This window comes from Ciconia boyciana, chromosome 10 (assembly GCF_034638445.1).
Source record: "Ciconia boyciana chromosome 10, ASM3463844v1, whole genome shotgun sequence".
NCBI classification, from domain to species: Eukaryota; Metazoa; Chordata; class Aves; order Ciconiiformes; family Ciconiidae; genus Ciconia; species Ciconia boyciana.
This window is the reverse complement of record NC_132943.1, coordinates 23,512,150-23,529,024: the sequence shown is the minus strand read 5'-3', so window position 1 is coordinate 23,529,024 and position 16,875 is coordinate 23,512,150. Positions and strand designations below refer to the sequence as shown.

The window sequence follows — 16,875 nt, the reverse complement described above, 5'->3', positions numbered from 1 at the left end:
AGCAGTAGTCCTATGAAAAGCTGGAAAGGCTGTGCTATATGATATGGCATTTAGCATGACAGCTTCTTCCTTCTCCCTGCTCTGACCCAGCCAAAGATATGAGACAGCATCCTCAGAAGACAACCAGTAGGACCTGCAGGATGGAAATCTCTCCGGACTGTAGTTGTCCTTCCACAGGACTGAAAGGGGCCAGAGAGGCTGCGAAAACTGCATAGCATGACTGCATTTCACTGAATGTTTCTAAAATAATTTAATTTTATTACTGATTTGGAAAAAAAAAAAAAACCAAAAAAAACCCCAATTAATTACTCACTTGCATAGAAGACAGCCATAGAAGCATGTATGAAAAGATTTGAAATTAGCATATTCCATTTATCACCATGACAGTAACTCAGTAGACAGAGGATTATTGAATCTTCATTTTGTTCCACTACTCTGCTTGCAGTATGGAGTTTTCCACTTGGTAGTATTGATTATCTAATGATTATAACTGAATAAGCTACGGATGACTTTGGCTAGACTTTTCAAAGTATAGACACCAGTGTAAACTGTTGTGACAAGCCAGCTGTATTTAAAGATTCTGAGATTACTTTTGTTTTTATTTATTTTATAAGCTCCAAACACATAGTGAATTCCATTTCACTAAAAGAACGATGCTGGTTAAAACTCCCACAGAAATGCTATAGACCTTCAGGAATCTTCGCACAGAATTTAGTTAAAATGATCATAGAGATCAGTCCTGAAATACAACTCAAAAACAGGGGCCTTGGTTAGCAACCAATATTCACTAGAAAAGCATTCAGAACACTGAACAGAGAGTCTGACATTACAATAAATAAAACTGAAAATTCTAATAGATTAAAGGGATCTCATCATTTGACAGCCTGTACACAATGTTAGAATTCCTTATATTCAGTAAAATTATCTGTAAGTTATTATTTTAAGGGCACTAGGATTTAAATGAAAGTGTCAACTAATATTTTTGTATTTTTTCTTTGGCTCACAAAGACACTAAAATACCATAAACATTATTTAGAAGTTCAATAATATATAAATAGGGTACATTACAAATGGAAGAAAATACAAGACAACTCTTCAGCATGGTAAATCTCTGCATATAAATAAGCAAATATTTCATATACCTACAATTCAACAGTTATCTTGCTGTAAAACTATTACATTTAAATCCTTTTACACAAAGTCATTTAACAATAATATACACAATCTACACAAATTAACCTCTAAAAATACAGCAATAATATACCTGTTACAATGACTCTGCTACTATTATCCCCTGATGTGACACTAAAGGGGAAATACAACTATTTTACTCAAAGGTGCTGTTAGAGATTGCTGTTTTGTATGTGAGAGAAGCACCAACAATAAGATTTAATACTGTTATACATTTTCTTTAGCTCCTAAGAATCTACATTTTAGAAAGGTTTCTATATGTCTATTTTTACCTGGCAGAAAAATCTGCAGCACATTATCCACATCATTAGTTGTTGAAGGAAAAGTTAATTCTCTTAAAGTGGAAAACATGCTGTGGCTTAGATCTAAGTTTATAACCACTTTATATATATATATATATGTATGTGTATGTATATATATATATAATTATTTATTTATTTATTTATACTGTACATATATACTGTGCAGAGTTCTTAATTTGCTATTTTAGTACTTATTAATTTCCTGCTGACTACAATAAACAAGACCAATGTAAGAGTCAATAGTACTTCAACTTCAAGATAATACATTTTCCCTCAGTAATATGATCTACCAATACATATATGTTTCAGTAGCCTATAGTTGTTTTGTTTAAGGATGTCTTAGGAGATTGGAACTTACAGAAAGAGAATTTCCTTAAAACATGTCTGCAGAACTGGGTTAAAAAAATAGCCAGTGCTGGAAAACAGTGAATTAGAGAAATAAATAATTCAATCACTGTACTACAGTTCCTGCCCCAATCTCTCTATTTCCTCAATGAGGAAGTCAATGTCAGACTTAGTTGCTGCTGGGTTAGAGATGACCATTCGGAAGAAGTTGACTTTATCACCCTGAGGCTGATATCCAACCATGGTAGTACCTGACTCCATCATCAGTGCTTTGATTTTCGGTGCCACCTTTATCATTTAAAAAAAAATAAAAGAGAGAGAGAGAGGAGAGTAATTTAAAAATTTTATCCTTTCTTTGTATATCACAACATTTCTTAATTTGGAAAAAATAAATGGGCAGATCAGAAAGTCACTAGTTTTTATAAAAAGATCTGTAAGAGGAAAAAGCTTGAAAAACTAAATATGTAGGATTGGATATTTAAAGGAAAATTGACAACAATAATATACATCTTTTTGATTAATAGACTAATAGCATCCTAGACTATTCACTTATGTAATAATTTAATATATTAAATGCACATGTCATTTCTCTGTGCTGAAGATTTTGTCATGAAGAAATATTTTCAGTCTTTTTATGAAAACCTACTCCAGAACCACCTTTTTGAGGGTAACATGTTTTCCATGAGAATATTATGTATTCTCAAAGTCATTTTCGGGGGGGGGGGGGGGGGGAAGTGTGGAACAATGATGGAAATTTTTCAACATGACCTATGTCATAAAGAATATTTTCTGTTAGCATAAGCCATGGAAACCTTCCAGCAGTTTTGCAGTACTGTGCATTTACTGCAATCTCACTTCCTCACTTTAATTTACAAGGAATAATGTTCTGACAATCTTAATATCTGGTATTGACTGAGCCCAGTTTTGCCATTTCTTTCTCCTGCTCTACTCTCTGCCAGCCAAGGTCAGATGTCTGGCTCTTTTACTGTTTTGTAGAATGCTTTATAATGTCCTCTAACATTTAACAGGGTCAAGTCAAAGATGTCATCCTTCTTCCCAGTCTTATCTATCTTCCGCTTTTCTCTCTTTTTTGGCAATTTCTTTACCTAACATGTCACTGGGTTGACCCAGGAATTTCTGTTCTCTTCTGTTCTCTTTCCCCAGTATGATGCAGACATAAAATCCTCTACAAAATCTCCCAAGTTTGCCCATTCTTCTCCCTTCCCAAACATAAAAAAATCACAATTCATTTTGACAACTATAAAATCATTATTTTGTCTCCTGAATGTATTTCTTTCCATGTCTGTCTGTTTAAAATGCTACTACAAAATTAATGCATTTCACTTTCCTCAAGTCCTAAGTAACACGATACTTTTCCTGGTGGTGCCACTATGACGCCTTCGCTTCCTTCTATCATTTTTTCAAATAAATTTATCCCAAAGTCCTCCAAAGGGTATTCATTTTCACTGAAATGCATTAATGCATGACTAACCAAGCAAATTTAAAATCAAAATAAAGACCTGAGAAGGACTTACAGGTTTCCATGTCCTTTACCTGTCCCAGCATTTTCAAGTAATTACCCTTCCATTTCTCTTGCTGATATGCTGTCTTATTGAAACAGGACTGGGACATCTTTGTGCCTAGCTACTTTTTAAGGATTCATAACACTTTTGGGAGCACAGAAGTGATACAAAACAAAGAATAACTGAGTATGTTCTGTATCTGGTTCTATAGGGGAAACGTGACTTCAGCCTCAGTACAAATAAGAGACAAAGGTGAACAAATATCAAGGTCATAACAAGCAACTGGAGAACTGACGTCCCAGAATTTGGAACATGTGTCAACACACTGATATATTATTTTTAATAAACAGAATGCTTTGGGTTGAAAGAGTAGACTATATTTTTGCATTTAACAAAAACCACATACCCTGTGTAACTTTTCTCTTCTCTCATCACAGTCCGGCATGCCCCTGAGACTTGGTGGAATATACCAAAAACATACATTTGTATGCTCTGGCTGCAAAAACAACCAAACACATACATCAATAAACAAAGTAATACAGATCAATCACACACTAAAGGCTAGTCTGTAGCATATTTTAGCAGAGACATGGAAGACAAAATATAGTATCCTAGTTCTGCATGTTAAAACAAAATAAATGGATTACAGTACTGCTGATTGCATCTGCTTTCTTAGATTCCCTATACATTGTCCCATTTACAATGTTTTAGGGTGCTAATGAAGTGCAAATGCTTTTCACCTTCATGCAGTTTTATAAGGAACTGTTTTCCAGGATCGCAGCAAGGGCAACCCAATTTTCCTTTTCTTAGTAAATGGAGAGATGAAGTATAATTGTTATTCTATCAACCAAGAGCTTACACAGTGGCACTAGCAACAGAAGATACAGAAAAAATAGCAGATTCTCAGTTATGTATGTTAATGTGGAATCTCAGCATGGTTAGATTGTATTAAGTTAGTCCTCACGCCCTAAACTGAGAAATCCTCTGCAGAAGAGGAGAGGAGATAAATCTGACATTTATGATACAAAACCACATGCATTTGGCCAAAAAACTGCCCAGATGCCAATAGTCATGTAGTTCTTTAGACAATAAGAGCAGTTTTGCATAGCTGGCTTGAAGAACTGTGAGAAGTGTGAAGACTGTTTTCGGAATTCCATACAGATTTGGCTCCTACACACAGGTTAAATGAAAGAAAACTTACCTCCCCTTCAAAAACCATCTCAAATTCTTCTCTGTTTTTGATTTTAGTGTAGAGATATTCTGCCAGGTCCAGGCATTTGTTGATCTGATTTTCAAATCCTACTGTACCCTGTTTTAAAAATAAAGTAAGTATTAATTATATGGTCATTTTTCCTCTTCCAATGTAATCACCTTTTCAGATAGGCTTCGCTCTTAAATGTTTTCAGTCAGGAAACATTTAGCAGTACTACTTCTTGCAATTTAAAAGTAAAGTTAATCAACACTACAAAAGTGGCTAAATGTGGCCTAACTGTAATCACTATTTGGTTTTGGTCTCATTTTAAGATAATTTATTATGCTAACAACAAAGGGCTTTTGATATTTTTAATAGATTATTTTCTCTTTTTTTTTTTTTTTCCAGTTTCCAAAAATATTATGAATATTAAGTCTTGGCTTCCCAGCTCTTGCCTGGGAACACAGAATGGGAACTCAGTTGAAAGGGTAAGAGTTGGGAAGCAGTTTATTTCCTCTGAACAGTTTGCTAGAAATTGCATTTTAAAAAGTCAGCAAACAAAAGCCTGCAATATGTTTGCTAGAAGTCATTTGCCTACCTAGTGATCTTTTGTCATATCTGATTTGTTTTGAAAGATCATAATCCCAGAAAAAGTAGATGAATGTTGAAAATAAATAAAATAAGAAAAAGAGTTGTGGTTTTTTTTTTAAAGTACACTTCTGTACGTGAATGAAGAAGTAAGAAAGACAAATACACTCTTAAATTATTGCATATTTGGAGTAAGTTCTTTGTACTGAATAAAATGACTGAAGGTAAAGTCACAAGAATACTTCCGGACCTAGGCTGTATATTTCTACTATGAGGACAAGAGTATAAATCACTCATGGTGGCTAATGCTGAAGGAAAAATTTCCATAGCTCCTAATATTTTGTTTTCTTAACATTTGAGTAATATAATCATGCAATCTGCTAGAAACAGGTTCTATCCAATACCTCAGAGAACTCAGGTCCAAACAAATCTGAATCTGTCTCAAGACCAAACAGAAATCCAAAGTAACTAATTTCTGGAGAAATTTAAATTCCAGATATACAGATCGACTTAGCAAATTTAATCTATATTATTATTAAAGAATCACATCCACAGATATCCTACTTCTGAATTTTAAATATGACCCACATCCATTATGGTTTCTGCTGTAATTTTTTTTTCTTTATTGTGAAGTGCTCTACTTCTTTAGTGAAGCCAGTTTAACAGGTGAATGTAACAGCAGAGATAGAATCAGCATGCTAGTTTTAACAAAATGTGTTTGGCTGGTATTTAGAAAAACATTCAGTCCATGCTTTGATGGGGTCTCTAGTCAGCACTTGGTAATTAGAACCATAAGCAACACACTTCAAAGTTGCTAGTCACAGTCCAATTCTAATGTTTCATTAAGCAGTTTCATGTTACTGGATTACAGTACCAAAATGATTTATTTTGGAGGAAGAACTGAGTCTGAACTGAAATGTAGTAGCCTGGTAATCAAACCTATGCTGATGACTAAAGTAATTGTTATAAGTATTTTGTGATGAAGTGTTGTGTTTCTGTTTCTGAAGTACTTTTAAAAATAAACAATAACTAAAGTTCTGTTACTTTCTTCCCTCAGTCTTCAATATTGAGGAAATCTGCATGAAAACATCTTTTACCATCAAAGGTTATTTACTATTGCTGTCTAACTCTCACCCAAAGTGAAAACTGTTTTATGATTGTACATTTTGCCATTAGATTTAATCTCAGTTTTATAAAAAAAGATTAGACTGTGGACAGGTTACCCAACTGAATTCCCATTTTGTCAGCAGAAGAGCAAGAAGGATAGTAATAAGATGACTGCAGATAAAGAAATAAAAATGAAATGTATTTTCTTGACTACATGGACTCTCATCTTGTAAACATGTAAGCCTGCATGTAAGCCTGTGCTTAAATTCAGCCATCCAGGCATACCACAGTAGTACCAGGGAATCAACTGTTAAATCACTAGTTGGACAAAGATTCTTAAAAAAAAGGCTGTGTTTTCAAAGTTGCTTATAAAATCCATGCATAGAAACATGATACTCAAAGGACCCTTGTAAGTCATCAAGTCCACTCTGCTGCTATTACAAGTAATCTGTAATAAAATACATATGTAAGTGTACAGAATCACAACAAAAGACCGTTTCGGTGTCCTGCCCTCACTGGTTTTACTTCAGGACTCATCTAGTGACTTAAACCTTTCTTCTAAATTTCCAGCTGAATTTATTGATGGCTAACGTTGTCCTACAATTTAATTGGCTCTTAATACTCAGATACCTGTGTGTTTAGAGATTGTAATTACACAAACATTGATGTTAAAAAAGTGTTCCATTACATGAGACTTACAAATTAAATATGTTTCTGATTTTTGAGCTGAACTTTTATTATTTACCTTTGCCTTCCACATCAACCAGAATTTGAAAATGTCCACATGTCGACCACACTGTATTGCCTTATCTCCAGTGTCATAGGATACATCATACTGTTTGTCTTGCTGGAAGAGATAGCCTGCACACATTTGATTGCAGCCTTGAAGTATACCCTGTAATGAAAAACATGTACTTATATGATTTACATGGCATATGTGCATATGAAACTGTATGCATTAATAATATATTAAAAATTTATTTCAAATATATAAAGAAGAATTGTTCTTTAATGGGCCAAATTATAAAATACCGACCTTGTTCTGTAAACCTGAGCCACAAAAATAATTTCATAACCTAAGGTGGTTCTCTTAGAAGTCCCTGAGTAGTCATATGGTTTTACACACCCACACACCCACACCTGAAAAAACATTCTCACGTTAATTTGGATTCTTAGTTTCTGATACTAACTTTGTCCACTTCACTTTGTAAGGCTATGTTCTTAAGACTTAAATTTTTGATGTGTTAAATTACACACTAGAATAAAGCCGAGGTCTCTCAGTGCAGCAGATAGCTACAGAAAACAAAAGTAATTGAAGGCTTCAACTTCATATATTGTCCAGCTTTATGATACTTAACATCAGTGATAAATATAAGTACAAATGACCTAAACTAGACATTTTTTGCTTACAAATAAATATGGTCCGCAGACCAATAGAAACCTACAGATTACTGGTAAACATCTCTGAAGGAAACACAGAGGAGCAAATTCTTGTATGTTACACAGAAGTCTTGCACATGTGATAATTCTAAAATGGTTTGCATCTCCTTTAGAGTTTATTAGTGGTTCTTTGAAGACGCTCGAAGACACTGGTGTATCTGATAAATACAAAAACACCTACCAAAGTTCTCATATAAAGAATAAAAAATTTTGCCAAAATCCTGCAAGTTAGCATAATAAGCATGCATGCTACTAAATAATGGCTAGTGCTTCCCTCCAATAGATGTCAAAGTGTTTTATAAAGGGAAATAAATGCTGCAGTCTTCAGTTTAGAGCTGGGTCATCTGGTAGAGCAATGGCAGACCTAGGGCTGGAATCCACAACTCCTTCATCCCAGTTCTATGCACAGGGACCACTTCTTCAACTAATCTCTTCTAGTAGCAATTGACATGCCAGAAATTAGTAGACAACAGAATTAGTCCTATCCACAGATGACATGACTTTTTTTTTTAATCATCTAAGGAAAATACATATTGCTTAAAAGAATTAAGACACTGGTCTTGCTTTCATTGATGACAATGAAGAATCTAGAAGAAAGCCCTGAAAATATATATGGAGTCATAATAAAAGCAGCATGGTTTCTTTTCAACAGAATTGAGAAACTTTTAAACCACTGTGTTAAGGTAAAAAAGTTGCTTTTTATTTAAGCAGTTTAGACTGTGACCAGTTACTAAGACAAAGGGTGTATGTTCAGTATACCATAGAAACAATGGGCCAGATGCTGAGATGAAGTATATTAGCATGGCTCTAGTGTTGTTATTAGACTATGCAAAGATTCAACAGCTAAAGATCTGACCCATATTGTCTACAGCTTTAACAAAAAAAACCCAAAAAACCAAAAAAACCCAGAAAAGATAAAACAACTTTCTAAACACAATGTAAATCCACACAATTATTCCTTCCAAAAGAAGTTTTGAAATTAAATGGATTTTGCACTACCCTCTTAAAAAGTAGGGCTTGATATTTACTTTTTTTTTTTTTTTTAACTGCTTAATTATTAAATATAAGGCAGACCTTCTCCCGGACAAGAATGGCAGAACATTGTAACAACACTCCCATCATCTTGTGTGGATTCCAAGTGACTGAGTTGGCTCTGCAAAAAAATTACACATTCAGATAGGTCTGGAAAACAGAAACTTAACCTGAAGCAGTCACCTTTGTTTTCTGCTTTCATCTGGAAATGTATGGAGTTTGACCATGATTATTTCACTATGGATTATTACTGTCTCAAGTGTCTTCTTTCCCAGCTATACTGTCCAGGAATTTTTCATGCGTTAACATTGCAATGTCAGACTTCTGATTAGTTTATATTATTACTAATACCAGCTAATTAGTGTCAGACTATGCTGATTAGCTGATATAGTAACTTCATCCCCAGAAGACTCTGCTTCTAGAAATAGCACTAATAAAAGTAACAAAAACAGTTTGACAGGTTATATCAGTTCAAGGTACTGATTGGGGGGGGGGGGTGTCAGAGAATTAAGGGAATAATATGAATTCTGGGACAATACAGTTCTTTACTGAACAGCTGCTGGAAAAGTAGAAAGCAAAGGAAAAGATACTCCTCATGCTTATCTGCTTTTCCAGTTAGAGCCAGAAGAGGCCTTTTCTGTACTAGCTTGTCAAGCCCATGGACTGTTAAAACGCTGTAAAACCTTACGTCACAATCCTACCATTCTGTATGTAAAGCTGAAAACTTTTTACATGTAAACACAGGTGGATGCACAAGATCACCTAATTTACTAGCCAAACAGATGAGATGTTCTGTATTTTTAACATACTATCCTAGACAGTTTAATGAAGATGCTAAAAATAAATGTGCCAACATTGCACATCCATTGACCTCTTCACCCTAAGTAATTAATTACCAAATGTTCCCTTGATTCACTGTGTGTTCCAGAGGAGGAAAGTGTATAATCATATTTCATAGACTATGCATGTTCTTACAATGTGGTTGAAAGAAAATTCAAAGATATGTCCTCCTCTTCTACACCCTGCTCTCAGAGGACACAGACACAACCACAGTTCCTCTGTTTTGAGCAACACAATGACTCCTTCACCCCAGTCTGAGGACCACTAATTCCACTAATTCCAGATTCCAGATACGATTCCAACCTCTGTCTGCTCTAGGTTAGACTGTAGCACCCCTCAGCCAAAAGAAGAGCGCAGTCTGTGCTACACCTGGGGAGCCCACCATCCCTCTAAAATCTCCTGCTTAGGCAGTGCAAACCAGCAGGTATATAGCTCAGACTTAGGAGGCAATTATCTTTTAAAAAACTTCACTAATAATTCAGATGGAGTAGTCAAGAAACAGGAATTTATCTAACAGCTCATTTCCTTTTGAGAGCGCTATGGTTTCAGTTTAGCACATTTATTTGACTTCCAACGTTCCAAACAAAGACAATTTCAAGCCATTTTCACAAGGAGCATTAGGTTTATTTTAACATGAAGACGTCACTCTCTACCCTGCACATCCCTCCAGCCAGACAGACGCTGTCCTACCCCCGGCAATCCCAGCTCTGTACCGTGGCAGCATGCCAGTCCTTACACACTCATGTCTCTGGGCATGCCAAATCTGTCCTGAGTGTTAGCAATAGAACCCAGCTGGGGCCCATGACAGGCAATTATGCAGTACACGTGGGCCCCGTCCCATGTTTGAAGATCTGTCCAGCTGACTAGAAAATAAATAATATCATGCTTTGTGGCCTGCTGTTTTCTGTATTTGCTTAAGATTACAGTCTTCATTAGCACCTCTGGGTTGACCTCAGGTCACGAGATGTGTGCCAAACTACCGTGACCAAACCTGTGTGGCTTAAGGAAAGTATTTTACAATGCTGACCTCATATTACATGTTGCCATAACACGAGCGACTAGCAAATTGGATTGGGCAGAGGTTGATATGATTCTGCTACTTCAGAGTACTCCTGCCACGCCACACGCTGCTGTCCCCGCAACAGAACGGTCCACGTGGTTTTCCCACCAGTCCTTCTGTACATTATTCTTTATCTTGTACTTGTTCTTCACTTACTGTATGAGATACCCACCATCAGGAAAGTTTGTTTTCCCTAAGGAAGAGCATTGCTCACTGTTCTCATTTTACGCCTTTACACAGTGCCCACATTCAGCACGGTTGACTCAAGGAAGCAATTTGGTGCTAATTTGAGAGTACATGGGTAGAGCCTGTTTCAAATCTTTTTTGCTTCCCTGGAAGCTGATATCTGCAATGATGGCAAAGATCTTATGTTTCTGATTCTTCATTGCTTTTCTGATTTTTATTCAGACAGGCAGCCTTTTATGATAGAGCACTTTCACAGGAAATCTAGAGACAAACACACCCATGGGGTTATAAACATAGCATCTTCTACAGACTACAGCCTTGTCATCATTGGGTATGGGAACAACTGTGCCAAAGACTACACATGGGACTCCTGAGTCTGAATTGTAAGGGCTGGGGGGAGGGTCACACTCTCACTCTGCTGTCACTTCCAACACAAATGCTTTGCCTTTTTAAATTTGGTTCAATTATTTGTTTAATAAAGGCTGGCTTCTGGTCTCAGTGGGCGTCTTGGTAATCTGGGTTATGTGCTTGGGGGCACACATGCACTCTTCTGCAGACTGCACCCTGGCCTCTACAAGAGCTTCCTGCTTCTTTCATGTAATCCCCCCGTGGCACCAATTCACAGGCCCCTTCACCCTGAGACACGGTGAGTATCTGTGACTCTTTCTGGCCTCCCTGTAAGTTCCCTCAGTCTTCTGTCTGGTGCTGTAGAACTGCACCAGCTCTGTGCTATCATAGTCCTTTCCAGCCTTATAGGCACTGAAATTTGCCCCTAAAAATTGCTGCTAATTCAGTCTCTACCACGTGTTCCTCTCTTCATTGTAGACACATGTATATTTGTATGTATATATACACAAAAGCAAGACAAAAGCAAGCATATATATATATATATTATAAACTTTCATTTAGAGAATACTCATTTTCAAGCAGAACATATGCTCTTTATTTTCTGGAAATAACGGCAAACATCTTTCAGGAGAGAATCTCTCCAAATTCCGACCATGTCATAGCTTCCTGTCATAGGTATTCATGCCCAAACACCTTCTCTGGATTCTTCATTTCTCACTGCTATTCTCAAAGCCCTACCTTTCAGAGATTGTCTAGCACTCACTTCATTTTTTCCTCAAATCCTCCTTCACCCATTCCCAGACTTATGATCCCTTCAAAGCTATGCATAGAACAATCTCCCTTCCTTTTTGCCAAGCAATATCCTTGTCCTCCTTCAAATCTGCTGAAAACTTACCTTTCACTCAGCTGTACATTACAGTTTTCTTCTGTAATATTGTTTCAGTCTTCCTAGTGTGAACCTTTTGTGTCTGTCTTCCTTTTGTTTAATTTAGTGTTTAAACTCCTTATTGAGCAAATTAATCTTTTCATGAATTTGTGAAGTGTCATGTACCTTATGAAAGTACTTAAATAACAGTATTACAAATAAGTGCCATGTTGTACCTTTCTATTCCGTTCAGTTTATGACGATGCTTTCGGGACATTAAAAGTCCACCTCCCCAGGCAGCCTGGAAGGGATAGGAAAAAAGAGAAGACTCATTGTTTTGGAAAAGCCTAACATATTTCAATTTACACAGGATCTAGTCATAAATACTTTAATTCAAGACAAAACATGTGAAAACAAAAATCCTCTTTTGCCGGAATAATAGCACTTCATTTAGTTACTTACATCTACATGGAGCCAGAGGTTATATTTTTCACATATATCTGCAATCTCCTGTATTGGATCAAAGGCTCCATATACTGTTGTGCCTGCAGTTGCATTTACAAAAAGAGGAATGTATCCCTACAATAAAAATAAAAATATTAAATACAAAATCCAACCTCTGTCAGAAAAAAAAATGTGAAAATCATTTTAGAAATGTTGCTATCCCATTTTCCAGCCTAAAATTGTTTTTCTTCCCATGTGAAAGGTACATATAAGCAACAGCAGAAACTAACAAATTGTATACATGGTAGGAACAAGCCCTGTTTTTATTATACTGTAACATCACAAAATTAATTAGTCACAAGGTAAAGAATATTGTGTTGTCTAATCTCTTTCAGTGAGGAGATTCAAACTTTCTAGTAGAAGAGTGGCAATAGTGAAGTAAAGTTGAGACTTTTACAGCAGTATAAAGGAAAATCAATTAAATGTGATTTGTAAGTTGTGATTTGAAGGCTTGAAGTTGTTCCTTTAGCCTTTATCTACTAATAAACAGAACAAAGCAGAACAAAGCAATCCAAAACAAAAGCAATAAATGTGGAACTATCAGATCAAAGTGAAACAACTTTGAATTAGATTAAATAAATGTGAACTGCAATTTCATAGAGTGCCAAAATGCAAAGAAGTTAAGAAATAAAAAAATAATAATCTTGATTGCTCTAACTTTGGTGTTTTTATACAAAATTAATGGATTTTTCATTGCATTGATTCAATAAATAACAATGAATGCCTCAAAAAATTAAACTTACTGGCTATATTTACTAACCCTGCAGCCTCATACTTGACATCTATAGGAATTTTTAGGACTTCAACAGAATTCTTGATGGTTTTGCCTAAACTTTAAAGTTTGGATAAAAGTAGGTTTACTTTCATGTTTTCATACTTTTTTCCATATATTTCCAAAAAGAAAGTTATTTTTTAAAGTCATAAAATACAGATGTGGTTCAAGAGTTAAAAATACTTTGTTCTTAAATAGCAAATGGAAACCTTAGCAAGACATATAGATAATTCCCTAAACAATACATGAATATATAATTAAGCAGCTGAAAATATTATTATAACATTTATATCATTATAATGTTATCTTTTAAAGTTAAACCTCAGTCTTCAAAGGCAGAGGTAGTTTTACTAAGCCAAGCATTTAAGCACTAATTTTTAAAAACACAAACCTTTTGTTTTGCTTCCAAAATTTTTGCCTCCAAATCAGCTGGTATTATTTTGCCTCTGTAATTATTGTAGAAACAGAAAGACAAAGAAAATTAAAGAGTGCATATGGAAATACTAGCTACAGTTGAAATAATTTAATAGGATTCTCTCAACAGGCCATTAGCAACTTGACACACTGTACTGAACCAGTCCTTAAGTACAATACAACAAATTTAACAGATGAACACATTCAATATATCAAAACCTTAGCAGTCATCCTACCTTTCATTGCATTTTATCAAAATCACATTGTCTGTTCCAAATCCAAGTGCGGCTCCAGCTTTCTTTATTGAGTAGTGACTCTGCAGCAAAACATATGCACATTTAATGGAGTGGTTGTTTAATGTTGAAGCATCTTCACAACATACATCAATAAATTAAGAATTAGCAGTGTATTAAGCTCACATGTTCCGAGGTAAAGAGAACCAGCTTAGGGACTGCAGCCATGCCTTTGGTTTTGACTTCAGGGAAATACTTGTAGCGTGCAGCCATTATGCTGTACATGTTGGAGATAGCTCCTCCTGTGAATGAATAAATTAATGAATAATAAAATAGTGATAATGAGAAAAAATGCATATTAGACTAAAGACATACAAGTCTCATTTGCATTATGCAGTGAAAGTGGCAGTGAACTATGAAAAAATAAATCTCTGAAATGCATGGTCATCTGTCCAAACAGCACAGGGACAGACCCTCTAGAAAGTCATACTGATAGTTAGAATTTTCCTATCCATCATCTCTTTCAATTGCTAACATTTTGTAACACATTCCTAAAAAGTTCAGCTTTCATCGTGCTGCTTTTGCACAACAACAACTTGTTAGCAAGAATAACAGGAACTTATCAAATTATCTGAGACTGAAGAGGTGTTGCATACTGGATGGATTTATCCCATCTCACTGTAGATGTAGAAGTGGATGCCTAAAAGGTAGATTTCTACAGCTGAGCTGGTTATTCTAAGCTTCCTTATAGTCAGTTACAGGAAAAAGGCACTTTGCAGGCTGTGATTTAACCAATCTATTTTGACGCTTACTTTTGAAGAATGTGAATTGAGGGAAAGCACGTATTTCTCTTGGTTTACTGCTAAAAACAGCCCAGGACAATTAGCTCAGTTCTACGATGCAAACCTCAAGATCAGTAATTTGAATCTCATCCATAAAGTCTAGGATAACTTATTCCTCTAATATTTCTTCACCAACAAGAACACTGAGAAAGATCTGTATTTTTCTATTAGATGGGACTGGAGACCAAACAATTATGCATTCCTGGATTTTATGCGGGCTGTTCCAAAAGGAGGTGGAATTGTCCTTCATCCTCTGAAACAGGATGCTGTCCCCCCACCCCAAACCCAGAAATCTGGAGTTCTGCTGGGCATCCACATTATCCACACATGGGCCGAGGACCTCCACATGGTTTACCAGTCTTTTCTGCCACTGCTGACTGTCTTTGTATCACCTTCATGAGAAGACACTGTCTTGGTCTTCAGAATCATACTTGTGAATCCAGTCAGATTATGTCCCAGATAATATGTCCCAGAAAGTGACAGGCAGTCACAGTCTTTTTCTGACTGTGAGCCCCAATCCTCACTGACCATCAAAGAAGTCAGTACATGATTCTCTAGAGCTCTTGGTCAGCAGGAGTTGTAGTTGCTTAGCACCTCCAGAAATGAAGCACAAAAAAAAGTGTGCCGAACTATGTACCAGAGCTCATAGTCAAGTTTTAAAAGGTTGGCCAGCCATGATACATAGCCATACTCAAAGATTTTTTTTTCCCTCCAACTTTTTTGTGGGATGCTTAAACAAAGCATGTACTTCAGGTGGGAAATTCCTACTTCTAAATATCTGACACATTGTTTTGTGTTGCAGATATTGTGGGCATTCAGACACAGCTTATGGTTATTTTAACTTCTGAAGTTTTAGTCAAACCACCAAAACAGAGGAAAAACTCACCAGGTGAGAATATTCCGTCGCCGTCTTTATTTGACCATCCAATAATCTCTCTCATCTTCCGAAGTGTTATTTGCTCCATGAGGACAAAAACAGGGGCAATTTCATAGGTAAACCTGCATGGATAAAGCAAACAAAACCAACCAAACAAGATCAAATACAGATTCTAAAAACACACAATAAATTCCCAGTCTGTGCTTCTTTGTGAAAATGCTTAAGATTCCTAAAAGTTTTCCTATAAATTGAGGTTCTGATGTTGCAACCTCTACCCAGGCAAAATCCTCAGGAAGACAATACTGGAAATATCGGTCAATAGAAACTGCAGTACTAGCTCTTTTGCAACTTTCTATATAACCAACGTAAGACCTAATGCTTACCATCATAGTGCTGCTGACTGCTGTACAAGATTGTACTGTAAAACATTTGTTTCCTGAAGTGCCAATTTCACACTTGTGGAATAACATATTGCCAAATCCTGATTAAAACAGTGAACTTCACTGAGCTAAACACAACCATAATTAGAAGTATTGAGCCAGGGCTTCGAAGTCTAAATACAATTAATTATGTGGATTTATTCTGTTGATGATCTCCAAGGACAACTTATTTCTACAATACCATGTGATCAATAACTGTCAAGAGTAATTATAAATGATGGTTTTCTAATTACCAACTACAAAAAACAAGTGAGCAGTCAACTATTGTATCCACTTAATGAGGGCAAAAAACATTGCATAGTCTGGTATGCCCTGATGTCACAGACAGATGTGTGGATGGAAGGTGACAGCCATACAACCATTTTTTGGTGATCAAGGTACATGGACAAATTGCTACTGCTGTGAAAAAACTCTGCTTGCTGTGTATGCCAAAAAAAACCAAAAACAAAAAACCAAAACACCAAGTAAAAAAGGAGGGGGGAAAAAGGAAACAGAAAGAAACTAAACAATCAACCTGTGATTTCCAAAGGAATCTATAAGAATACAACACCCTGACACTGGATCTGACTGATGTCTTCCACTTGAATAATTTTGCTAAAATGTATGTGTTGTCTCTCTCATACTAAAATGACATTTTGAGAATAGGTACGGCAAACTTTAAGGAGACATGTGGTATGAAGGGAAGGGAATGTGTGTCTGAAAAGCTTGCCTTTTATTTACAGCTACACTGGTTAGTTAAAATACTAATTTTTTTCTACAATCTTAATGTGTCCT

At 35.9% G+C, this 16,875-nt stretch overlaps 1 protein-coding gene across 1 annotated transcript in view; it reads right to left on the bottom strand.

The window, feature by feature from the left end:
- Positions 1 to 1,952: 1,952 nt before the first annotated feature.
- The window catches only part of GAD1 (glutamate decarboxylase 1), a 29,905-nt gene continuing 14,982 nt past the window's right edge, over positions 1,953 to 16,875 (bottom strand). The window contains exons 6-16 of the mRNA XM_072874374.1: positions 15,671 to 15,783; positions 14,129 to 14,244; positions 13,946 to 14,025; positions 13,687 to 13,741; positions 12,482 to 12,598; positions 12,256 to 12,320; positions 8,763 to 8,841; positions 6,994 to 7,143; positions 4,563 to 4,670; positions 3,768 to 3,857; positions 1,953 to 2,126 (exon numbers count right to left, since the gene is read on the bottom strand). Coding sequence (XP_072730475.1) covers positions 1,953 to 2,126; positions 3,768 to 3,857; positions 4,563 to 4,670; positions 6,994 to 7,143; positions 8,763 to 8,841; positions 12,256 to 12,320; positions 12,482 to 12,598; positions 13,687 to 13,741; positions 13,946 to 14,025; positions 14,129 to 14,244; positions 15,671 to 15,783 — 1,147 coding nt within the window. The remainder of the gene's footprint in view (positions 2,127 to 3,767; positions 3,858 to 4,562; positions 4,671 to 6,993; positions 7,144 to 8,762; positions 8,842 to 12,255; positions 12,321 to 12,481; positions 12,599 to 13,686; positions 13,742 to 13,945; positions 14,026 to 14,128; positions 14,245 to 15,670; positions 15,784 to 16,875) is intronic.